Here is a 27,244-nt window from a genome sequence, read left to right as displayed (position 1 = left end):
TCTGAGGGTTGCTATATCTCGAAGGCAGATAGTTTGAATGTAAACTCTGAACAGTTGCCATCAGTGTTAACAACCTCTCACAAATTACTCACCGGTTTCTGCTGTGGGGCAGTACTCACTGCAGAAATAAAACAAAACACAAAGATCAGCATCATGAAATGAAAAACTGCTTACAAACTATGCTCTTTATTTCAAAATTTATCATCGTTCTATATTAAAGATACTGGAGGCAATGAGTATTATGGAAGTCTAACCATAATATAAATGCTATTGCATAAAATAAATCTTGTTTGAGGTCTTAAATAAAACCTTAACACTTTTTAAAGTTTGACATTTTTCATTGCAAGTTATCCTGACCTCATCTACAGAGAGGGTGGGTACACCACAGCCAAAGGCCTCCTTATATACTACTACTGCAACTAGCTGCCAGAAAGTGCTGGAAACCATGTCACCGACACTCCCTGTCTGATTTTCTCACTACCTCATCCTGTCTTGCATGAAATGAGCAAAGATTGGACCAACAATCACCTCACTCTGTGGCATTGAGCTTTAATAATCTGATGTACAGTACCAAAGTACTACTCTAAAATCTTAACTTTTATTGATACACATGGTCTTAACCAGTCTTCCTTTGAAATGAAATAAAGTCTTGCATATAAATACACATCCTGTAGATGTTAACAGGATACTTGTATTATCAATTTCTGAGATGGTAATCTGTCATGTTTAAAACCTTTTTTTTTAAACTAATCGATTGCTGATGAGGCTGCAGACAAGGAGATAATATCAAGTATAGTTTTCAGGTAATTGGGCTGAGAAGAGATCATTGGAAGTGGGGCCCCCAAAAACATCTGAAAATCGGGGTCCAATTACATATATATAGGACCGACCATCTTTCGGTCCGGAAGCCAGCAGGCCCGCCCTATATTGAAACAGCCCGGAGTTGGTGAGTTACCCAGAGGCTTTAGTTTTTCTGCCTGCTATGGTCTTATGCTACCAAGGCCCCACCTCCCCTCAAAATGGACTGGGCCTTCCATCGGGACTGTCAGGGAGCCAGTGGGTGTGCACTGACGGCAAGCCACCCAAACACTGCTTTGCGCGGGCCGGGGGGAATCTACCCCAAAGTCTTAGGTCTTCTCGATGTTGAGCTGGAAGAAGTTGTGGCTCATCTAGGACTTGATGTCAAACAGCATGGAAGCAGTAAAGGGCTTGAAAGAAATAGCAAAGAAATAGAGCTGTGTATCATCACTGTACATGCAAACACTGACCTCATACCTATGGATCATGTCAGAGAGGAAGTTGAGGCACTGTTTCAATGTCGCCAGATGCCAGGACTCGCTCCAAACCCCAATATAGTAACACATATAGCATTATCCAGACTATAAATCAAATAACCTCTGAAGATTCATACTAATAACTTCAGATATGTAAAAAGAGTGTGTAAAACCCTTCAATGCCTCGGTTTTGTCATACTGTTTGTGCGACATCCAGACCTGGATGAGCTGAAATTTCCTCTAATGTTGGCAAGACCAAAGCCAATGTCTTCAACCTTGATGATCTCCTCAGGCTGAACCTCACTATTCACAACCCTGCCGTCCTATTTGACCTTAAGCTGAGCTTCTGATCCCATATCCACTCCATCGCAAAGACCGCCTGCTTCCATCTCTGCAATATCCCCATCTCCGCCCCAGCCTCAGCCCATCTGCAACTAAAACCCTCATCCATGCTCTTGTTACTTACTCGATTATTCTAATGCTCTCCTGGCCAGCTTCCCATCTTCCACCTGCCATATACCCAAGACGTTTTACTACTTTAAAGGCACTATAAGCAAGTTGTTGCTGTTGTTGTTAAACAAACACTCTTTTACTCAATGGCTTTTTTTGTTTATCAAAACTATCATTACATGCTGGTAATGTAGCATAAATCGACAGGAAAATACTGCTAATGAACATGATTGGCGGGATGTGATGAGTGGTGTTCCCCAGGGATCTGTATTGGGGCCTCAGCTTTTTACCACATACATTAATAACTTGGATGAAGGATTAGAGAGTTATATACCAAAGTTTACAAGTTAGAAGGCAGAGTAAGAAGTGTGGATGGGAGGAGGAAGTTACAAAGAGACATAGACAAACTACGTAAGTGGGAAAGTGTGAGGTCATCCACTTTGGAAAAGGATTAAGCTGAATATTTTCTTAATGGCGAGAGACTCCGAGCTGTGGAGGACCAAAGGAACTTAGGTATCCATGTACATAAATCACTAGAAGTTAGTGCACAGGTACAAAAAGTAATCAAAAAAGGCGAATGAAATTTGGCCGTTATCTCACAGGGTTAGAATACAAAAAAAAGAGGTGCTTTAGTTGTACATAGCCTTGCTCAGACCCCATCTGGAGCAGTGCATTCGGCTTTGGGCATTAAACCTCAAAGGATATAAAAACAGAAAAAGCTGGAAATCCCAGCGAGTCAGGCAGCATCTGTGGAGAGAAAGAGAGTTAACATTTCAGGTTGATGATCCTTCGTCAGAACACAGAAAGGATATATTGGCCTTGGAAGGGATACAGCAGAGATTCACCAGAATGATTCAGGGGCTTAAAGGGTGAAATGATGAGGACAGTTTGCATAAACATGGCTTGTATCCCCACAAGTTTAGAAGATTGAAGGGTAATCTTTGAAATGATAAGGGGTTCAATAGGATAGATGCAGAGAAACTATTTCCTCAGGTGGGGGAATCCAGAATAAGGGAGCATAATCTTAAAATTAGAGCTAGGCTACTTAAGTGAAAACAAGTTGTACCTTTTCTTGGGTAGTAAAAATCCCCCAATTAACTGGGCCAATTGAAATTTTCAAGAATGAGATCCATAGATTTTTGTAAAGCAAGGGCATCAAGCCATGATCTGATTGAATGGCAGAACAGGTTCGAAAAACTGAAAGGCCTAAGTCCTGTTCCTATCTTACTATGTCGAAGAGCATGAACTATGAGTAATGGGCTGAGTTAGAAGCTACAATCTGCTAAATGGAAAATTTAATGGCAATTTCCATTATGGAGACTGAATGAGCAGATTAGAATTTGCTGTAATAAACTGCTGCTATATACAGTCCTGGACAAGCCAAAATTTCCATATCTCTAGATTTTTCAACATTAAAAATCAGAAAAATGTGTAAAATATAATGAAGCACTGCAAATAACAATGTAGATTTAAACTGTTGTGTATCTGTAAAGCATGCACTCCCATGTTCCGCCACCAGGGAGCTCATCCCCTGAAGTTCCAAGGGATCCCAGCATCCCTTGGGAGCACTGTATATAAGTCGGCCCCTAAGGCCTGTTCCTCACTATGGAGTGTCTTATTAAAGACTGAGGTCACTGTTACTTTAACCTCCCTGTGTGCAGCCTCATCTGTATTAGGAACACAATATAAACATATGGGATTATAGTGAACATCACATTAATACAACAATATGTAATGCAATGCATTATTTTGGGTTAATTTTACATAATGGTCAACATTTCAAATTAACCACAGAAAGTAGATGCCAAGTAAAAGGAGGTAAATAAGTGTCAATTATCATGGTTGCTAGTAGAGTTATTAATATTGAGATTCTGTCCTCTGACCTCTTCAGATACATTCCACGTTTGGATCGGGGTCAAGCAAGGCTGTGTCATCGCACCAATGCTCTTCTCGATCTTCCTTACAATGCTCCATCTCAGTAAGCTCCCCACTGGAGTGGAGCTAAATTACAGGACAAACGGGAACCTGTTCAAACTCCACCGCCTCCAGGCCAGATCCAAGGTTGTCCCATCCTCCGTCATCGAATTACACTACGCAGACAACACTTGCGTCTGCGCATACTTGGAAGCCAAACTCCAAGCCATCGACAACACATTCACCGAGGCGTACGAGAGCATGGGCCTTACTCTAAACATCCGTAAGACAAAGGTCCTTTCCAAACCTGCCCCCGCCACACAGGACTGCCTCCCCGGTTATCAAAATCCAAGACAAGGCCTTGGACAACGTGGACCATTTTCCATACCTCGGGAGCCTACTGTCCAACAAGGGCAGACATCGACGATGAGGTCCAAAACCACCTTCGGTCGCCTTAGGAATCATAGAATCATAGAAATTTACAGCACGGAAGGAGGCCATTTCGGCCTATCGTGTCCGCGCCGGCCGACCAAGAGCTATATAGCCTAATCCCACTTTCCAACTCTTGGTCCGTAGCCCTTTAAGTGCACTTTAAGTGCACATCCAAGTATCTTTTAAATGTGGTGAGGGTTTCTGCCTCTACCACCCTTTCAGGCAGTGAGTTCCAGACCCCCACCACCCTCTGGGTGAAGAAATTTTCCCTCATATCTCCTCTAAACATCCCCCAATTTCTTAAAATCTATGCCCCTGGCTGTTGACCCTTCTGCCAAGGGAAACAGGTCCTTCCTATCCACTCTATCCAGGCTCCTCATAATTTTATACACCTCAATCAGGTCTCTCCTTGGCCTCCTCTGTTCCAAAGAAAACAGATCCAACATCTTCAATCTTTCCTCACAGCCAAAATTCTCCAGTCCAGGCAACATTCTTGTAAATCTCCTCTGCACCATTTATAGTGCAATCACACATTTCCTGTAATGTGGTGACCAGAACTGCACATAGTATTTCAGCTGCATCCTAACCAGTGTTTTATACAGTTCAAGCCTAACCCCCTTGTTCTTGTATTCCATGCCACGACTTATAAAAGCAAGTATTCTATATGCCTTCTTAACCATCTTATCTACCTGGCCTGCTACCTTCAGGGATCTGTGGACCTGCACCCCAAGGTCCCTTTGTTCCTCTACACCTTTCAGTGTTGTTCCATTTAATGTGTATTCCCTTGCCTTGTTAGACCTTCCCAAATGCATTACCTCACACTTATCCAGATTGAATTCCATTTGCCACTGTTCTGCCCACCTGACCAGTACATTGATATCTTCCTGCAGCCTACAGCTTTCTTCTGCGTTATCAACCACACGGCCTATTCTAATGTCATCTGCAAACTTCTTAATCAAACCCCCAACATTTAAGTCCAAGTTATTGATGTATACCACAAAAAGGGACCCAGTACTGAGCCCTGGGGAACCCCACTGGATACATACAGCCTTCCAGTCACAAAAACACCCATCAACCATTACCCTTTGCTTCCTGCCTCTGAGCCAATTTTGGATCCAACTTGCCACTTTGCCCTGGATCCCACGGGCTTTTACTTTCATGACCAGTCTGCCATGTGGGACCTATCAAAAGTTTTGCTAAAATCCATATACACTACATCATATGCACTGCCCTCATCGACCCTCCTGATTACCTCCTCGAAAAATTCAATCAAGTTAGCCAGACATGACCTTCCCGTGACAAATTCATGCTGACTGTGCTTGATTAATCCAGGTCTTTCCAAATGAAGATTTATCCTGTCCCTCAAGATTTTTTCCAATAATTTTCCCACCACCGAAGTTAGGCTGACTGGCCTGTAATTACTCGGTTTCTCCCTTTTTAAACAAAGGTACAACATTAGCAGTCCTCCAGTCCTCTGGCACCACATCTGCAGCCAGAGAGGGATTTTCAGACGGTATTCGCTAAGGTGCCACACAAGAGGTTATTGAATAAAATTAGGGCTCATGGGATTGGGTTAATATACCAGCATGAAAATACACAGAAAACAAAGTAGGAATAGATGGGTCATTTTCAGGCTGGCAGGCTCTAACCAGTGCGATGCCGCAAAGATCGGTGCCTGAGCTCCAGCCGTCCACAATCTACATCAATGATCTGGACGAGGGGACCAAATGCAATATATCCAAGCCCGCCGATGACACAAAGCTGGGTGGGAATATAAGCCGCGAGGAGGATGCAAAGAGATCCCAAGGGGATATAGACAGGCTAAGTGAGTGGGCAAGAACATGGCAAATGGAATATAGGGCCCAAGTTTGCCCGCTCTGCTAGGAGGTGCGGCGACTTTGTAGAACAGAAATGGTGCCGATTTCTTGCCTCCGTATTCTCCCCGTTGGTTCCAGGCCCGTGGCCTGTGGCGCAGCGCATCAGAACGCGTGGTGGGTGGAGCCAGGTCCTGGCGCTGAAGAAAGTGTTTGAAAACCAGGACCTCAAACCTGGCACCAAGCTCGTGGTCTACAGAGCAGTGGTGGCCTACCCTCCGATATGGCTCAGAGACATGGACTATGTACAGCGGGCACCTCAAAACACTGGAGAAGTACCACCAACGCTGCTTCTGCAAGATCCTGCAAATCCATTATCAGGATAGGCACACCAACGTCAGTGCTCTCGCCCAGGCCAACATCTCCAGCATCGAAGCACTGACCACATCGTCCGCATGCCTGACATGAGACTCCCAAAACAAGCATTCTGCATGGAGCTCCGACATGGCAAGCGAGTCCCAGATGGGCAGAGGAACCGCTTCAAGGACACCCTCAAAGCCGCCTTGAAAAAATTTAACATTCCCATCAACACCTGGGAATTCCTGGCCCAAGACTGCCCAAAGTGAAGGAAAAGCATCCGGGAAGGCGCTGAACACCTAGAGTCTCTTCGCAGAGAGCAAGCTGAAGCCAAACGTAGACAGCGGAAGGAGCGTGCGGCAGCCCACCCACCCATTCCTTCAACCACCATCTGCTCCACCTGCAACAGAGACTGTAGGTCCCGCATTGGACTCTTCAGTTACCTGAGAACTTATTTTTAGCGTGGAAGCAAGGCATCCTCGACTCCGAGGGACTGCCTATGATGATAATTGAGATTCAACAAACCAGAATCTATCAATTTAAAATACATGTCAATAAGGTTATCGCATTCATTCTGTTGGTCATTTATCAATCATTGTCTATGTATGCCATCATGTGCCAATGACACAGTTTGCCATAGCTGTCAAGAGTTTCCATGGTGCTTCAACAAGAGCATTCAAAGCAGAATTCAATAACCACCATATGCTCCGTTTTATATAAATGTATTGTAATATATTAAGTCTTGTGACAGTGCACAATACCCGTTTGTCATATTTGTACCTTGTGTCACAATTTGGTCATGCTGGTATCACAACTGATGCGACAATTTTGTCACACCTGAGCTGTAATGTCTTGGGTAATGCCTGGATACCTTACTTTTTAAAAAGTTAAAATGCCTACATACTTATTACTTAGCGTAGGCCTCAAAGAGTAGGCGGCACTACTCCAACTCCAGCCCTGACTCAACATGCACTTTTATTTGCAGCCTTGCAACTCAACCTCCATTACTCCTGCTGATCTTTGCCCACCATGGTAAAGTCATTAATATTTGAATTTTCCCCTCCATTCTCCTTGGTGCTGCCTACCTAATTCCTCAGCCGCTCCCAAGCCTCCTGCACTTTCCTCAGCCCTACTGGCCAGCACCCAACTCCAGACCTAATTCTTCTCGCTACTTGACCAATTCTTTGGACTTTTAGCCCTGGTCCTCCCTGCTCCTCTCTCCTCAGCTGTTGATTTTCAGTTTCAGCTGTATTTATTATACAAAAAATAGTGTGACAGAAAATGAATTTGTCCATTCAAAATTATAACATTTCTATGTTTATATCCTTTCATTTAAATGGGCTTTGGGAGGATGTTTTGAAAAAAGAAAGCAGTTTGTTAAGTTTTCTTTTGTCCTCAAATTATTGTAGGCAAAGCAAGTACACAATTCCATCTGCAGGCATTGCATACCTTCGAGGGCAATTAGGGATGGGCAATAAATGTTGGCCTTGCCAGCGATGGTCACATCCCAGGAACTAATTAAAAAAAGATACATTTAAAATGGTTTCTGTTGAAATCTTTCCAGAAGGGATTTATGTGGTTGAAAGGGAGAGGTGTTGAGGCAAATAGGCAAATTGGAGCATAGGTACTAGCTTCAAAAACTAGCAAGCCTCTGTTTATATTAATTACTTGCAGATAGCCCTTTATCAGGGCAAATTGGTTTTATTAATTCTTCAATGTATGCAGAGAGAGAGAGAGAGAGAGAGAGAGATATTATCTCCTTTGCAGTAGGAAAACAGTTGTCTCAAAGTTAGCATCTATGAGATGAAATAATTATTTTGAGAGAGTGGAGCGAGCGAGCGCAAGAGGAAACAGTGCAATGGCGAAGAGCCGAGTGGTAGAAAAGGCCGAGAGCGAGCACGGAGCGATAGACAAGGCCAAAGGTTGGCATGCAGGTACAGCAGGCGGTTACGAAAGCAAATGGCATGTTGGCCTTCATAGCGAGGGGATTTGAGTACAGGGGCAGGGAGGTGTTACTACAGTTGTACAGGGCCTTGGTGAGGCCACACCTGGAGTATTGTGTACAGTTTTGGTCTCCTAACTTGAGGAAGGACATTCTTGCTATTGAGGGAGTGCAGCGAAGGTTCACCAGACTGATTCCCAGGATGGCTGGACTGATATATGAGGAGAGACTGGATCGACTGGGCCTTTATTCGCTGGAGTTTAGAAGGATGAGAGGGATATCTCATAGAAACATACAAGATTCTGACGGGACTGGACAGGTTAGATGCAGGAAGAATGTTTCTGATGTTGGGGAAGTCCAGAACCAGGGGACACAGTCTAAGGATAAGGGGTAAGCTATTTAGGACTGAGATGAGGAGAAACTTCTTCACTCAGAGAGTTGTTAACCTGTGGAATTCCCTACTGCAGAGTTGTTGATGCCAATTCGTTGGATATATTCAAGAGGGAGTTAGATATGGCCCTTACAGCTAAAGGGATCAAGGGATATGGAGGGAAAGCAGGAAAGGGGTACTGAGGTGAATGATCAGCCATGATCTTATTGAATGGTGGTGCAGGCTCGAAGGGCCGAATGGCCTACTCCTGCACCTATTTTCTATGTTTCTATGTTTTCTATGTTTAAAAGGAGTTAGGTGTAGTCCTTACTACTAGGGGGATCAAGGGGTATGGCGAGAAAGCAGGAATGGGGTACTGAAGTTGCATGTTCAGCCATGAACTCATTGAATGGTGGTGCAGGCTCGAAGGGCCGAATGGCCTACTCCTGCAACTATTTTCTATTTTTCTATGGACAAGGCTGAGAGCCGAGAAAGACAAGGCCGAGGCCAAGAGCAGAGCGATAGACGAGGCCGAGAGCAGAGCGATAGACGAGGCCGAGGCCAAGAACGGCACAGGAGAAAACGCAAAGTGACGTCACAGAACAAGGAGGGGCGGCAGGGGTAAGCTACAGATAAATATTTAATTTGATCTACCTATAACTTAAACTAGATCAATAATTAGTTAAAAACAAAAATATAAACTAAATTGATTAGAATACATAAACTTTAATTAATTAAATAAATAAAACAATGTTAGATAGGGATGGCAGTGCAGGAGGTGTGCTGCAACTACAGTATGTGGGAGTTTGTGGACAGCATCGCAATCGCGGACAACTATTTGGAGTAAGCGTCCGCTTCTCAAGGAACCTCAGCTCAAATTTGTTGAGTTGGAGTCCGAGGTGCAGACATTGCGGGCCATCAGGGAAGGAGAGTTAACTGGACATTTTGATCAAGGAGACAGTCACACCCCTTCGAGGTTACTGAGAGTGAGCCTTTGGCACAGTGGGAGCATTCCAGCCTCTGGGCCAGAAGGTATAGGGTTCGAACCCCACTCCAGAAAGGTCTGGTGAGTGGATTCGGAGCTCCCGCTTTGAAGTCTGAGTTGCCATCCAGCGGGATAACCGCATCCGGTGGGTATGGGTAGCCCCCCTCATCGTATGGGTTGTGGGAGCCCATAAAATCCTGCCGCTGTATCGGACTAACCACCCTACTGGCTGGTATAAAGATGGTTACGGCCATGGAAGGAGCATTAATATTGCAGCCTGCCAAACAGTTTTATCAAACTGCGAATCCTTCCACTACTTCACACTGTTCTCCAAGGGAACAGCGAGAAAATACAAAAATGATGAGGATATTTTGGTAGTATTATAGATCGAGTTAGTGGTCAGGGACAGGAGGGTGTGTCTGCAAGTCAAGCAAGCAAGGGAACCCCAGGTGTAGTGCTGGAGGAACCTTGGCCAATAGGTATGAAGTTCTTGCTACCTGTGTGGTTGAGGGCAATGTTTGCAGGATGGATGAGCAAACAGAGACATTTTATGGGCTGTCACAATCTATACAATAAGAGGGGAGACACCCATACCCACTGTGGTACACGAGGCCATTCAAATGTGAAAAGGGATGTATTAATGGTAGGGGTCAGTACAGTCAGGGGAATAGATACTGCTCTCTGCAGTCACAACCGGGAGTTCCGAAGGTTGTGTTGCGTGTGTCAAGGACATCTCCCGGCTAGAGGAGTGGGAGGGGGAGGATCCAGTTGTCGTGGTCTACATAGGAACCAACGACACAGGTAGAACTTGAAATGAGGTTTGAGGAGCTAGGGTCCAAATTAAAATGCAGACCTCGCAGGTAATAATTTCTGGATTATTACCTGCGCCACATGCAAATTGGCAAAGGGACAAACAGGAGAGATTGAATAGACTAGGCCTATACAAGTACAGCGCCGAGAATTCGGAAGCCTCGACCACTCTGAATTCTGTGTATTTCCAGACTTCGGAATGCTTTTATGACGTCCTGAATCCGGAAACGCCCGAGCCCAGGTTTGTGTATTTCTCGACTTCGGAATGTTCCGAAGTCCAGAAACACTTGGGCCAAGGTAGGTAGGTAAGTGGGGGTGGGGGGGCTGATGGGGTGGCCGAGCGGTGGCACGAGGTCGGCGGTGGTGGCCGGGGGTGGCCCAAGGCCCGGGGGGGGGGGGAAGGAGGTTCGTGTTTGGCGGTGTCCCGAGGCGGGGGAGAGGTCGGAGGCTGCCCAAGGCAGGTAAGAGGTCGCCGGCGGGGTTCAGGTCGGTGGCGGCCCAAGGCAGGGGAGTGATCGACGGCGGTCCAAAGCAGGGGTCTGGATTCCGGAACATTTTCCGGGTTCCAGACGTCCCCGCCACAGATCGTCCCGGTGTCCGGATTCCGGATTCTTGACACTGTACCTATATTTCCTAGAGCTAAAAAGAATGAGATCTAAAATTCTTAAATAGCGTGACAGGTTAAATGCTGGTAGGATGTTTCCCCTAGCTGGGGCGTCTAGAACTAGGGGTATTATAATAAGGGGTCGGCTATTTAGGACTGAGATGAGGAGAAATTTCTTCACTCAAAGGATTGTGAATCTTTGGAATTCTCTACCCCAGAGGACTGCGGATGCTTAGTCATTCAGTATATTCAAGGCAGAAATCAGGTAAGACTTTGGATACTAATGGAATCAAGGGATATGATTCCTTGCAGTAAAGTGGAGTTGAGGTAAAAGATCAGCCATGATCTTACTGAATGGCAGAGCAGGCTTGAAGGACCAAATGGCCTCCTCCTGCTCCTATTCCTTATGTTGCATACAGGACTTGATATTGCTGCTGATCTTTAGTTACTTGTTTAAACTGCAAGTACTTGTGGCACGATGGAAGTCCATGGTGTCTGAAGTGCCCATGTTATGGATTTCCAAGACACAGATTATAATGATTACAAGAATCGTGAAACAGTTATTTTGGTCACAGATAACAATTCAAAATACTTTGTTGTATTTTACCTGCTGATTTATCTTTCCTGCATTAAAATTTTGCATCTTACAATAAATTTGCATAAATATTTTTAGCTTGAATCAAATGGTCTGCAAGCATAGTGCTTTTCCACTTATTTGAAAGATCAGGAATATGCAGTGGGCATCAAATGCGGTTTCCAGTATAACCTAACATTAAGATGGTAGACTGCTAGCTCTGAATTATATTCACTACATGGATAAGATTAAGTTTCAATTCATAGGAGTCACAGGCTACTTATGGAAGTATCATCACCAACACCTTGTTCTGCCAGAGGAACAAATACAAGGCATCATGGCAATACCCTCGCTCCAAGCACTGGCACCCGCTCGACTATGTCATCGTCTGAGCCAGGGATCGCAAGGATGTGCGCATCACCCGTGTCATGACAGGAGCTGACGACTGCTGGACGGACCACCGCCTAATCGGATCCATCATTGATATCAACTTAGCCCCAAAGCGGAGGGGGCAGCAAAAGCAGTGCCGCAAAAAAGTCAATGCCGGGGCACTTAAGGACCCAACTAAGAGAGCCCTATACAGTCAGCGCCTCACAGTTAACCTGGCATGCCTTGATGACCCCGAGACGCAGAATGCCCACAGCGCTTGGTCTGCCCTCCAAGCTTTCATAACCAGTGCCTGCAAAGAGACACTCGGTCACTCAATCAGGAAACACCAGGACTGGTTTGATGAGAATGATCAGGAGATTCAAGAGCTATTCGATCACAAGCGCAAGCCATTTCTGAGCCTTAAACAACCCAACTCAGGGACAGCAAAACAGCATTACAGACGGCTCAAGGCTGAGGTCCAACAAAAAACCCGGGATCTAAAGAACAGGTGGTGGATGGAGAAAGCACAGGAGATACAGCAGCTGGCCAACAGCCATGATGTGCGAGGATTTTTCAGCGCAGTCAAGGCCACCTACGGCCCAAACACCCAAGGCCCCACCCCACTGCTGGCCAAGAATGGGGAAACACTTATCAAGGATACCAAGATAGTCAGGGCCCGCTGGAAGGAGCACTTTGAAGATCTCCTCAATCGAGACTCTGCCTTTGACTCGAGTGTTCTCTACTCCATTCCACAGTATGCTACCCACCCACCACCTCAGTGAGGCCCCAACACTGCACGAGGTAGAAAAAGCCATAAAGACAGCTACAAAACAAGGCTACAGGAGCGGATGGAATCCTGCTGAGGCACTGAAGTATGGCAGAGAGGCACTGCTGGCGCGAATACGTGACCTCATCTCTCTCATCTGGAGGGAGGAGAGCATGCCGGGAGATCTTAGAGATGCAGTGATCGTGACCATCTTTAAAAAAGCGGACAAGTCCGACTGCGGCAACTACAGAGGAATCTCCGTTATCAGCCACTTGGAAAGTCATCGCTAGAATCCTTCTCAACCGTCTTCTCCCCATGGCCGAGGAACTCCTCCCGGAGTTGCAGTGTGGATTTCGTCCCTTACGGGGCACAACGGACATGATTTTGGCAGTGCGACAGTTGCAGGTAAAATGCAGGGAACAGCACCAGCCCTTATACATGGCTGCCTTCGACCTTACAAAGGCCTTTGACACGGTCAACCCGCGAGGGTCTATGGAGCGTCCTGCTCAGTTTCGGATGCTCCCAAAAGTACGTCACCATCCTCCGCCTGCTCCATGACGACATGCAGGCCGTGATCCTTACCAACGGATCCATCACAGACCCCATCTACGTCCGGACCGGGGTCAAGCAGGGCTGCGTCATCGCCCCAACCCTCTTCTCAATCTTCCTCGCTGCCATGCTCCACCTCAGTCAACAAGCTTTCCGCTGGAGTGGAACTAAACTACGTAACCAGTGGGAGCCTGTTCAACCTTCGGTGTCTCCAGGCCAGATCCAAGACCACTCCAACCTCTGTTGTCGAGCTACAGTACGCAGATGACGCCTGTGTCTGTGCACACAGAGGCTGAACTCCAGGACATAGTCGACGTATTTACTGAGGCCTATGAAAGCACGGGCCTTACGCTAAACATCAGTCAGACAAAGATCCTCCACCAGCCTGTCCTCGCCGCACAGCACTGCCCCCCGGTCATCAAGATCTACAGCGCGGCCCTGGACAACGTGGACCACTTCCCTTATCTCGGGAGCCTCCTATCAACAAGAGCAGGCATTGACGACGAGATCCAACACCGTTTGCAGTGCGCCAGTGCAGCCTTCGGAAAAGAGTGTTTGAAGACCAGGCCCTCAAAACTGACACCAAGCTCATGGTCTACAGGGCTATGCTAATAACAGCCCTCCTGTATGGCTCAGAAACATGGACCATGTACAGCAGACACCTCAAGTTGCTGGAGAAATACCACCAACGATGTCTCCGCAAGATCCTACAAATCCCCTGGGAGGACAGACATACCAACATTAGCGTCCTCGTCCAGGCCAACATCCCCAGCATTGAAGCACTGACCACACTTGATCAGCTCTGCTGAGCAGGCCACATCGTTCGCATGCCAGACACGAGACTCCCAAAGCAAACGCTCTACTCAGAACTCCTTCACGGCAAACGAGCCAAAGGTGGGCAGTGTTAACGTTACAAGGACACCCTCAAAGCCTCCCTGATAAAGTGTGACATCGCTACTGACACCTGGGAGTCCCTGGCCAAAGACTGCCCTAAGTGGAGGAAGTGCATTCGGGAGGGTGCTGAGCTCCGAGTCTCATCGTCGAGAGCATGCAGAAATCAAACGCAGGCAGCGGAAAGTGTGTGCGGCAAACCAGTTCCACCCACCCCTTCCCTCAACGACTATTTGTCCCACCTGTGACAGAGACTGCGGTTCTCGTATTGGACTGTACAGCCATCTAAGAACTCATGATAAGAGTGAAAGCAAATCTTCCTCGATTTCGAGGGACTGTCTATGAGGATGATGTTGATGGAAATGTGTTGGAAGACAGCCCAAACTGTAACAAGGAAGTGAACGGAGGTCTGCAATCTGATTTGAAAGTTGAAATGATGGTCATGAACTCCTTAAGTTTAACAGTTGAATATTTTCAGATAACAACTATATGAGATTACTACCTTCCCACATTACAACAGTGACTACACTCCAAAAGTACTTCATTGGTGTTAAAGTGCTTTGAGGCGTCTGGTGGTTGTGAAAGGCGCTATATAAACGCACATCTGTCTTTCATTCTTTCTTTCAATATCAGTCCCCATCCCAGTATCTAATAGTTTAATTTTTAAAACTTTAAAGACACAAATTACTTCTCAAATGGAATACTAATACTCTGCTATGGCACAATTCTGAACATACATAGGCAAAAGCCTCACCCCCTTGCAATGCATGACTCTGTTGGACAACAGGATCAGAAACAAGTCTGCCACTTAACGTGGCCTAGAACACAAGATCAGATAGATTATGGAATAAATTCAATAATTTCAAAGAAAATGTTAAAATAGTATCAGGAATGGGGATACATTAAATTTATTGCAAAAAAGAAAAAAAAAAAATCATGTAATAAGCCCCGTACATCCTAATTATAATATTGGTTTGAAAATGTTTTGCTAGCATCATCAAATTCCACCTTTCAAACCATATGCAGATTACTGAACAGACAACGTTACAGAAGTCTCTAATAATGACAAAGTGAAATAAAAACAGAAAATACTAGAAATACTCAGCTTCTGTGGAGAGAGAAACAAAGTTTAAAGTTTCAAGTCGATGACTTTTCATCAGACAAAGTGAACCATCTGCTGAGGATGAATTACCTGCTGAGCCAGAGGGTGGTGGAGCACCAGCTTTTTGCCATTCTGTTGCTTCAACAGCCATTCGTCGAATATAGGATTCATCTACACACATTAAAATGTTTTCTGGTTTTATATCTGTATGGATAATCTTGCACTTGCTGTGTAGATAATCTAAACCTTGTAAGACCTGTTGGCAAACAAAGAAGATACATGGAAGACTAAGTCACGGGTTCATTTATTTTTGTTCACTAAAGTACAACAATGAAACAAAAACTGCATTTTGTACTGTTCCAGTGCTCATCATATTTAACACGTTTTATCTGTCCTAAGAGGTGTTGCTGAGTAGCACATCCTACCAAAAGGTTGCTTGATCTACAAGTGCTTTCTTCGAACTTCATTTCTCATGTATACAAAATTTAATTCTGGCCGACAGATTCACTTCGGTCAGTAATGTGTAAACAGACCTGGGGTAAACTGCCTATATCTGTTTGCCAATCACAGGGGCATCTGTATTGCCAATTTAAACTGCTGCCATTACTTTAGTCCAAGCTCTCCTACAATAGAAACAAGAACCCAGACTGAAAGAGGTGGAGGCAAGTGGAGATGCTCCATTTTAGTCATGTGAAATGCAGCTTATATTTCAAACATGCATTGTTTAGACTCAACAAATTTTTAACACAATCATGGATTGCATGTAAAACTAACTGTGCCGAAGCATCTAGAAGCCAATTCTATGGCTCACACCGACTCTCTTTCCCATCAGTGTGTTTGGGGTAACAACTATACTAGTCGCGGAGGAAAACACACAGTAAGGTGAGAATATTAAAATATACAATAATGAAAAATTATCCATGGGTGAATATACACACACACACACACAAAACATTATATATATATTATAAAAAAAAGGTACTTATAATCTTGATCATATATATTTTCATATTTAGTCAAGACATGCCAAAGCACAGCACGTTATTTGTGTGCAAAAGAGTGTTAGGTCCTTTTAAAAATTATGCATGCTAAGTGCAAAATAATGTGCCTTGCAGGATCATGGCAAATCATGAGCTGTAAGGAAAGTAGAATGTAGAAATAAATTATAAGATATCAGCCTATAGTCTAATAGCAACAAAAATAACATTTAAAATTTTTTGTCTAAATAAACTTAACATTGTGAGCAAATACTTATGCAATTATCTTTTCTTTTTCTCTTCTACACACAATTTAATTTTAACAGATTTAAACTTGTGTACTTGTCAAAAAATAGTTCAAGTATAAATTTCAGGCCTATCAAATCTGTAAAAGCTGAATTAGGCCAATAGTAGAGGAAGTACATACAGCATTTACGAAACATAGAAGAGGCTTTTTATTCAATATCTGGTTAACTTTTTGTTGACCTACCTGCTGAATAATACTTTTCACACAAAGAATAGGAAGTCCCTGGTAATTGGATTTGATGATCCATTTCAAAAGGTGGTGACCCAGCACTTCAAACACCATGCAGACATCTGCAACATAGTCAAGGAACAAAACCCTCTGATCTCATTATTTCATATGTCCAGTTACTTTGAAATTAAATTAAAGTCTTCAACGTTGCCAATCAACTTGCATATTCCTCGTTATTAAACTGAGGAGACTCCCAATTCCTGAATTGCAAATAGAAGTCCGGGTTAAATTACTAGTAAAGTTAAGGGGGCCAAAATTGCCCCTTTTTGTAGGTGGCAACGGGCTGGAAATGAGTTTCCACCCAATCGGGGCGGACTCAAGACGATTGGGACATTGCTCTCCTGATTTTTTGAGACGGAGAAGAAATCCGCCCTGCTCCTGTGAAAACGGCGGTAGTGACATCTTTGGAGTGCACACCACCTGGTCCCCACCCGGAAGCGACATTGCCCTCAAATAATCGAACGGCTGCTTGTCGGTGCCCCCGACAGCTTCGCGCAGCAGGAAGCTGCCAGTGGCAGGGCGGTGCATCCGTCCATTTTAGTTTAATTGTTGTCTGACTCTGCAATCAGCCCGACAATGGTGGCAACGGGTTCGGCCAGACCACCAACAGGCAGCACGACACCCCTCTTGGGTGCCGGCCCGTTGGCCCGGCCGAAGCCCTCCCTGGTGGCCTAGTAGGCGCCAAGTAGGCCACGCAGTGTCCCTCCCCTTTAAGTGAAAGGACGTTGCAAAGTGATACTGCCCGCTTTCCACCCGCTCTAGGCTCGCTTCCGCCCCAACCACCACCCCAAAAACTTTTCAGAAGAAAAGAGGGCAATTTCCCTCTATTCCCCATCCCATCGATTGGGGCGGTAATTCACCAAATAATTCTAATTATCGGGGGCGGAGGTCTATTTCGGCTCCAAGGTTCTTTATTAGTATACAAGGCACTGCACAATCACGAACAATGTTACTTACATGACAAGTGAAATACTAATAATTATTATTTACATAGCGCCATTAACGGTAGTAAAACTTCCCAAGGTGCTTCACAACAATTTTACAACACGTTAGATATTGACCATTGAGGGAAAGACAGAAAAAGCATGAGAAAGAAGTTTGAAAAGAAGTTAAAGGCTCGGATCTGAAGCGACAGCCAAAATGCGCACGCAGATAGACACAGACGAAAAAAAACTAAAAAAAATTAAAATTACATTGTAAATAATACAATAAGGAGTATAGTATAATAAAGATTAATTATAATGGGACAAAATTAAATATACACCATTATAATAAATTAAGTTAAAATGAGAAAATCAGCAATTGAAGCAAATTAAATCAGTTATTAGCTTTCTTTAAGATTTATTCCCTGTCCAGTGATTCAATTAATATGGAACAACCAATCATCATTCTCCATCCTTGTGATGTCATCATTGTATTACTTTTTATTTCTCGCTTTGTCCCCTTGACAGGACCTATAATAGCTCCAGGCTCGAGCTGCCTCCGTTGTCAGGGAAACGCTCATATTTAAAACTCCCTCCAGCTACTCCAGGCTCGAGCTGTCTCCATTGTCAGGGAGACACTCATGTTTAAAAATCCCTCGAGCTGCTCCAGCTTGAGCATTGATTCAATGAGTCAAAATACTAGTCATTCAGTAGTAATGTATTGGATTTCAAGATACTGTGACAAATAGCTACATTTAACACTACCTCAGCCAATCGGTTGTTGAAATCCTCATCTATACTTTTGTTATCTTCAGACTAGACTATTCCAATGCTTACCTCCCATCTTCCACCCTCCATAAACAGGAGCTCACCCAAACTTTACTGCGCACAACCTAAACCAAACCATAGGCTATGGTAGCATAATGGTTATGTTACTGGATGACTAATCCAGCGGCCTGGACTAATGATTCCCAGACAAGAGTTCAAATCCCACCATGATAGCTGGTGAATTTAAATTCAGTTAATTAAATAAAAAGCAAACGTCAGTAATGGTGGCCATGAAACTACTGGATTGTCGTAAAAACCTCTCTGGTTCACGGGAAAAGACTGCTGTCCTTACTCAGTTTGGCCTATTTGTGACTCCACAGCAATGTGGTTGACTCTTAATTGCCCTCTGAAATGTCCGAGCAAGCCACTCAGTTATATCAAACCGCTACGAATAAATATAAGGGCGGACCACTTGGCATCGACCTATGCATAGGATACGACAACGGCATACCCAGCCCAATCAACCCTGCAAAGTCCCCCTCACTAACATCTAGGAACCAGTGCCAAAATTGGGAGAGCTGTCCCACAGACCAGTCAAGCATCAGCCATACTCATAGAATCATACCTTTCAGCCAACATCCCAGACTCCTCCATCACCATTCCGTGGGTATGTCCAGAGGTGGTGGCACAGTGGTATACAGTCAGGAGGGAGTGGCACTGGGAGTCCTCAACATTGACTCCCCCATGTTGAACACCAGTTGGAAGAAGCACTGAGGGTAGCAAGGGCACAGAATGTACTCTGGGTAAGGCATTTCAATGTCCATCACCAAGAGTGGCTCAGCAGGACTTGCTGCCAGACTGGGCCCGTAGCAGGTGGTGAGAGAACCAACACGAGGGAAAAACCTACTTGACCACATCCTCACCAATCTACCTGTCGCAGATGCATCTGCCCATGACGCTACTGATAGGAGTCAGCACACCACAGTCCTTGTAGAGACAAAGTCCCATCTTCACACTGAGGATGCTCTCCATCGTGTTGTGTGGCACAACCATTGTGCTAAATGGGATAGATTCAGAACAGATCAGCAGCTCAAAACTGACCATCTATGATGCGCTGTAGGCCATCAGCAGCAGCAGAAATGTATTCCACCACAATCTGTAACCTCATGGCCCTTAACATCCCTCACTCTACCATTACCATCAAGCCAGGGGACTAACACTGGTTCAATGAGTATAGAAGAGCATTCCAGGAGCAGCAGTTGACATAACTAAAAATGAGGTGCCAAACTGATGAAGCTACAACACAGGACTACATGCATTCTGAACAGCAGCAGCATGCTATAGACAGAGCTAAGCATTTCCACAATCATCAGATCAGATCAATACTCTGCAGTCCTGTCACATCCAGTCATGAATGGTGGTGTACAACTAATGGGAGGAGGAGGCTCCATGTACATCCCTATCCTCAGTGATGGCAGAGTCTAACACGCGAGTACACAAGATCAGGCTGAAGCGTTTGCAACCATCTTCAGCCAGAAGTGCTGAGTGAATAATCCATCTTGGTCTCTGCTTGAGGTCCCCACCAGCACAAAAGCCAGTGTTCAGCCAACATGATCCACTCCACATGATATCAAGTGGAGTGTCTGGATGAGTGTAGCTCCGACAACAGTCAAGAAGCTCAGCACTATCCAGGACAAAGCAGCCCGCTTGATTGGCACCCCATCCACCACCGGCACACTGTGTCTAACATCTACAAGATGCACTGCGCAACTCGTCAAGGCTTTTTCAACAGCACCTCCTAAAGCCGACGTGGCCTAAAAGGACAAGGGCAGTAGGTACATGGGAACACCATCACCTGCAAATTCCATCCAAATCACACACTATCCTGACTTGGAAGTATGTTGTTGCTCCTTCATTGTCGCTGGGTCAAAATCCTGGAACTCACTCCCTAACCGCCCTGTCAGAGTACCTTCACCAGATGGACTTCAGTGGTTCAAGAAGGTGGTTCACCACCATCTTCCCAAGGGCAATTCGGGATGGGCAATAAATGCTGGCCTTGCCAGCATCATCCACATCACATAAATGCAAGATCCAGCTCATCCATCACCAGTGCTACTGACCTACATGGGCACCCGATCCACCAACGTCTCGAATTCAAAATTGGCATCTTTGCGTTCAATGGCAATGGCCACTTCCCTCCAGAACTTAAACTTCCTCCAGCCGTACAAACCTCCAAGAGCTCGGCGTTCTTCTGGTCTCTTGTGCTGGAATACTGCGTGCAGTTTTGGTTTCCATATTTACGAAAGGATATTATTGCTTTGGAGGCAGTTCAGAGAAGGATGATTCCGGGGATGAGGGAGTTGACTTATGAGGAAAGGTTGAGTAGGTTGGGCCTCTACTCATTGGAATTCAGAAGAATGAGAGGTGATCTTATTGAAACGTTTAAGATTATGAGGGAGCTCGACAAGGTGGATGCAGAGAGAATGTTTCCACTGATAGGGGAGACTAGAACTAGAGGGCATGATCTTAGAATAAGGGGCCGCCCATTTAAAACAGAGATGAGGAGAAATTTCTTCTCAGAGGGTTGTAAATCTGTGGAATTCGCTGCCTCAACGAGAGCTGTGGAAGCTGGGACATTGAATAAATTTAAGACAGAAATAGACAGTTTCTTAAATGATGAGGGGATATGGGGAGCGGGCAGGGAAGTGGAGCTGAGTCCATGATCAGATCAGATCAGCCATGATCCTATTGAATGGCGGAGCAGGCTGGAGGGGCTGTATGGCCTACTCCTGATCCTATTTCTTATGTTTGTTCTTATGGATCTGCCGCTCCCTTTGCCCTCCCATTGGCAGCCATGCCTTCAGCTGTCTAGGCCCCAAGCTCTGGAATGCAGTTCCGTTCCTCTCTCCTCCTTCAAGACCATCCATAAAACATACCTCTCTGACCAAGCTTTTAGTCATCCCTCCCAATATCTCTTTCTTTTGCTCGGTCAATTTTTTTCTGTTTATGTTCTTGTGATGTGTCTGGAGGTGTTTTCCTACATTAAAAGCACTATATAAATGCAACTTGTTATTAGACCTTACTGTGCGCGAATAGTACCACATTTCCCTACATTACAACAATGGCTACACTTCAAAAGTACTTCATTGGCTATGAAATGCTTTGAGACATCCTGACTTTCTGAAAGACACTCTATAAATGTAAGTTCTTTCTCTTTCCTTCTATGATAGAAGAAGCATTGCTTAGCAGATTGCAAGAGGTAAATATCTAATGATGGTTTCTCCATTTTATGACCACTAATCACAATATAGAAATTTGTTGACTAGATTAATTCAAACAATACTTTAAAAATTGTTTTGTGATTACAATAATCTGAGTACTTGACAATTATGCAATGTGAATCATTAAAGACTTTTTTCTTGCTGATAATAAAACGTAATGAATTTAAACATCTATAATCAGTATACAAATGAACAGAGGATCCAACCGTTTATAAAAATAAGATGTATCTGGATGCTATGTTTCTGTTCTGTACTTTTTCCCAACAGATTTAACTTTAACTATTTCTTCTGCAGCACCCTGTATTTAAAAAAAATGTAAATATAAAAAGGGGAACTTTTCGGGGGTCAGCAAGCGCGTTCGGTGGCAGGTCGGGTGGGAAATATTCTTTGACAGCAGATCGGGAACCCGCTGTCAACCCACCGCCACACTACGTTCCCAGATATCGGGTCGGTCAGCGCTGAACAGACTGGACACGTAGCGGCAGGGGAGGCAATTCAGGTCATTATGACCTTATTAACAGCCCATTAAACAGTATTTTGAGCTCACTGTACCATTTTATGACGTCGCCCACAGGGTCTACGCTCTCAGGGATCACGTCAGGTGAGAAGGTAGGGAGTTGCGTTACCATGAAATGATTTCTTTACTTAACAACCGCAAATATGCTATAAAAAAGCTCCCATCTCACAGCTGTTCACTTTGAGCTCAGAAGCTGTTGCTTACAGCATTTGGAAGACATATTAAGCTTTATGCAGGTTGCAAGTGTTTGGAGTAAACGCTCTATTCAGTGTCACCTCATTTCTCTCACCATGGAAAGAACGCTTCTGTCATCTCAAGTTCACCTGCCATCTAGTACATCAGCATCAGTGCCCTTGAAGCTATCTCTTCTTTGTTCTCAGAATCCCACCATGATCATCTCTAACACAGGCACACCAGCAGCACCAAAAACACCATCTCCGCAGTTAACTGATGCTGCACAGGACATCAGCACCCGAGCACATCGCTGCCCGGGAGGCCAGGGATGGCCTCATCGTGGCCAGATTAACTTAACTTCAGGCATTACACCCATATGGCTGCCACAAGATGCACAGGTGGGCACCACCCCACACTAACACCATAAAACATCCCGACAATGACCAATCCATTCCTTTCACACTCATCACCATTGCAGGGGGTACCGTTATGTCTCACCATTCACTGCAACTCACTAAGCCACTTCCAAAGGTGCACACAAATCTGCCCAAAGGTGTTGAAAATAAAGATTTCAATTTTTGAAAGCACATTAACAGAAACTTCACATCAACATTGCATAAAACATCCCAGTGCCTTGTGTTTTGTTAGTTGGTATCACTGGACTAGGATGAGGGTGAGTGAGTGAGGGGTGGCAAGTGAGATGGGAAACTGATACTGTAGAGAGAGGGTTGGGTGGAGGTGCAAGGTAAGTTGGTGTGAGTAAGGATGTGCAGGAGTGAGGTAGGGAAGGCAGAGTGATGGGGATGTGATGAGTTGCACAGCAGGATGAGGCTGAGTGCGGCTTTGCAGTAACATTTCGTGATTCACTGAGATCATTAAAATGTTTGCGCCACTGCAGCCTGATCCTCCTGCGCAATGTGCAACCAGTCTCCTGTGGAGGTCTCTTCCGCCTATTGGAAGGAAAGAGGACCTCCCTACGTGCTGTGGTTCCCTCCGTAAGCATATGGAGGGCGTCATGGGAGAGCCTGGGTGCAGCCCTGCACCTTTGGGCAGTGCTTATCAGTGTTTGCAGAACCTCAATGTTGTAGAACACTGACATCACAACTGTCAAAATTAATTTACGCATGGTCCCTTTAAGGACACCGGCTGATAATGCATCAAGTGACGTCACCAGAACCGCTTCCTCCAAAGTATTTTTCTTAAATATTGAGAGCACTGTTGAGCTTTGAGAAATGTTGTATTCATTAATTATAGTGTAATAATACTGCTCCTATTTAATTGTATATACAGTATATAAAACTTAAAAATGTACATTACATTTTCTAACTGCTCCCTAAGTCGCAGAACTGAGCTAAGTGTAACCAACCAGATACTTTTTAATTCCCTGGCGGAGCAAATCGCTATTGTTGCATTGAGTTTGGGAGAGCTAATTTGCTACCCCAAGGGAAATTAATTCACTCAATTTACTGATATTCTTCTCATTGCCAGACACAACTGCAGCTCATATCTGATTCTGTTGCTTTATTCCAGGATCAAAAGTACTGTTGCAGCTGGGAATTCTTGGTCTCACAATAAATCAAACACCAAACAAAGTAGCAATATCAGGTAGGAGCTGCAGGAAGGACCCACAATAAGGAAAATATCAAGAGGATAGAATACCTCTGAACTGCCGGGGGCCTGGGCCCGGGGGTGGGGGTGGGGGTGGTGAGGAGGCGTTTGGAATGGAAGATTGCTTCTATGAATTGGGAGAGCAAGAGTGTTTAGCAACTGGGAGCAGAACTTGTAAAAAGAAAATGCTTTAATGAACTAGAAGGGAATTGGAATGGCAGACAGTCTCTGAACTGTGGGGATGGAGGAGTAAATGCCTCTGTAAACTGGGAGGGGAAGGGGGGAGCAGGGGAGGCTGGAAGTAGTATGCATCCGTGAAGAGGGGAGTGCTTTTGGTGAAGACAGAGCATGACTGCTCAGTTGTTTTTTGGGGAAGTAATGGCATGGTTTGTTTGTTGCATATGGATAAACTCAAATGTAAAAATTTTTTCGATTTAAAAAAAATTGAAGTATAAAAATTAATCTGAATTTTTAATCTAAAAATGCAGAATTTTCCAATGAACCCTTTGTTCACTCCAGAAATGTGCCACCAATAGTATTTGGAAGGAGTGTGTACAATTCTAAATTTTCTACCTCAGGCCCCGAATTGTACCAGAATTTAATGTGGAATCTTAACCACCACATTATAACAGAGCGGTAAAAAATAGAAATAATGTGCTTAATTTGAAATATTTCTGATAGCCCCTCGCAGGGCTGAGATATATGCTGCACCCCCCACAAAAGTAAGGGCCTGAATTTGGTGAAGGCCCCCGCCCGCCCAAGTGCTGCCTAAAGGACCGCCGAGGTACCGGACGGTACTTTGGCGGGGTTTTCATCAAAAGGTCCTTCAAACGTCAGTGGGCAGCAAATGAGGGACTTATGCCACCAATCTGGCCAGCAGCCGGCAGGAGTTCCCAATCTCGGCAGCAAAGGCGCTTGCCGCCGAGGATGGAGTCGGGCCTGCGGAGAGTTGAAGACCTGTAAAGAAAAAGCATTAAAAAAAAACATCGGAACACCTTCAGGGGATCCCATACAGGTAAATCCCTGTTTTAAAAAAAAAGAAAAAAAATGTTTACTCACCTTTTTTTTTCAGCTCTGCATACCTACCGTCGGGGACAGACCAGCCTCCTTGCAGCGGTCCACCCCCATTCTGGTGCCGACTCCCGCCCGCACCAATCTGGCATCTCGGCGGGTGGGAGTCCACTTATGCCACTCGGCCGTCCGCCGACGTCAGCGGACGGTTTCCGGTGGCTCTCTTCTCCCGCCCGCTCCAGACCAGATTGAAACTGGCACTGGGCGGAACCCAAGGAGGAATGTTGGCGGCAGTCGGCAGTGAGTGCATCAATTTCGGGCCCTAAATCACTGAAGGATACGTATTCCATTCATGCCTGAAAGTTTGAAATCATCAATTAGTTGTACCACCATATCCTTGTTCGGATCACTGGGGTCACTTTCTCGTACCTGGGAAAATAAAAATCAGAGTTAATGAGAAGGCATCATCTGTTGGACTTTGCTGTTACTCTTGAATGCATTCTAAACATAATTAACCTTTCAGAAGCTGATGTTACAATTTCAATTGAAAAATTGCAAAAATATCTACTTTTCGAACATAAAAAGTATTTGTTCCTTCACTAAATTCTTAAACTTGCGAAATTAGAATCTTATCATCCATACAAGAAACATTGGGGGCGACATTGCCCCACGCTGGGTTTAGGGCGCATAATTTGAATGATCAGATCTTGTAACCACCCAGCGGCAGCAGCACGCAGGAGCTCAGGAAACGGGAAGGTGAAGTTTCAAAAATGATGCTGATGCTTTCGAGGCAGTGTCAGGGCGGGAGGGAGGCGGGAGCACAGCGCTATGAATTGCGTTTATACGTCGCAACGTCCTTCCCCCTCTCAAAGGGGAGGGATGCTGCGAAGCCTAGGGTAGGTTCCGTGGCGCCCACTGGGCCACCAGAGAGGGTTTAGGCCAGGTCAGTGGCCAAGAGAGGGCGGGCGGCCCGGCCGAACCAGCGGCCGCCACTGTCGGGCCGATTCCAGAGTCTGCCGACAATTAAATTAAGATGACGGCCGCGGCACTAGACCCTCCCCTTTAAGGGAGGCCACAGCATTCCAGCCACCGACAGCTTTGCAGTAGCATCGCCTGGTGCCGACCTCGCTCCTGCGGATCGCAAAGGGGTCGGTGCGGGGCAACAAGGGGTCGGCATGCACGGCGATGACACCATCGCCGTGTGTACCGCCACCTGGGGCAACATCTACAGGGCACAGTGCAAAGCAATTTTCGCCCACTGCATCCCATTGCCACTTCCGCTGCCTGCCCCCGGGCACAAACCACTTATTGCCCCAATAGCGCCGACCAGAGGCACTAATGGGCCTTGTGCAAAGGGGCAATTGCGGCCACATTGTACCTAGTAAGTGGACTAAAATCAAGTGCAATACAATGTCACAGTTAAAAATGCTAGAGTTGGTTAATAGTGTACGTTTTAGGACCCCATCATACTGTGTAACCAGGCAGAATTAAATTTGAAAGTGATTAGATCCTGTATGACATCTCATTTCACAATTTTCTCACGGGCTGATTTTTCATGTGTACTGAAATTTATGCCAGTTTATGCTGTTAGCTTCAAAAAGGTTCCAACAGCACAGTTAATAGAATTTTCAAATGCACTCAAAGTCTTGAATAAGGAACACACTTCCTGTGAAACATTACGCCTATTTTCTGTTGCTATGATTTTTGCGACATGCTTTTTACGTCAACATCTGTACTGGAAAAACCCTATGTTAATATTTTATAATAGGAAAGGATGTGTCACCATGTTGCAATGGCAAAATCCATTGTCCTTCTCCCACTCTCTTGTGCTCAGGTACTGCTCAAAAACTTTTTATTCACCTGCAAATCAAAGCCACCATTCACCCTTTTAAAACTGTCCTGTTCATTGCTTCGGCTGGAATTTAAATTGCAAGCTGGGCTCCATACTTCTCTCCTACAGCTGACTGATTTTGCTCTTAGAAGAGCTCGTACCCGTTGGCCCGGCTGAACCAGCGGCCGCCACTGTTGGACCGAGTCCAGAGCCCGACGACAATTAAATTAAGATGGCGGCCATGGCACTAGGCCCTCCCCTTTAAGGGAGGCCACAGCGCCCCAGCCACCGACAGCTTTGCGATGGCATTGCCTGGTGCCGGCTGGGCTCCCGCAGGTCGCAGAGGAGTCGCTGTTCCCACTACTGACAAGTTGTGTCCCATTTGGTCTTGGACAGCTCATCACCTGCAACCTCTC

At 45.2% G+C, this 27,244-nt stretch overlaps 1 protein-coding gene across 1 annotated transcript in view; it reads right to left on the bottom strand.

Annotated features, from left to right (window-relative positions):
- srpk2 (SRSF protein kinase 2) overlaps positions 1-27,244 on the bottom strand; it is a 291,734-nt gene that overhangs the window by 37,665 nt on the left and 226,825 nt on the right. Inside the window, 4 exon segments of the mRNA XM_070897312.1 lie at positions 93-118; positions 15,294-15,459; positions 16,671-16,777; positions 25,339-25,426. Coding sequence (XP_070753413.1) covers positions 93-118; positions 15,294-15,459; positions 16,671-16,777; positions 25,339-25,426 — 387 coding nt within the window.

The sequence above is a fragment of the Pristiophorus japonicus genome, chromosome 13 (assembly GCF_044704955.1).
Source record: "Pristiophorus japonicus isolate sPriJap1 chromosome 13, sPriJap1.hap1, whole genome shotgun sequence".
Classification (NCBI taxonomy): Eukaryota; Metazoa; Chordata; class Chondrichthyes; family Pristiophoridae; genus Pristiophorus; species Pristiophorus japonicus.
Note: the sequence above shows the minus strand (reverse complement) of the source record. Positions and strands in the feature narration are given on the sequence as shown.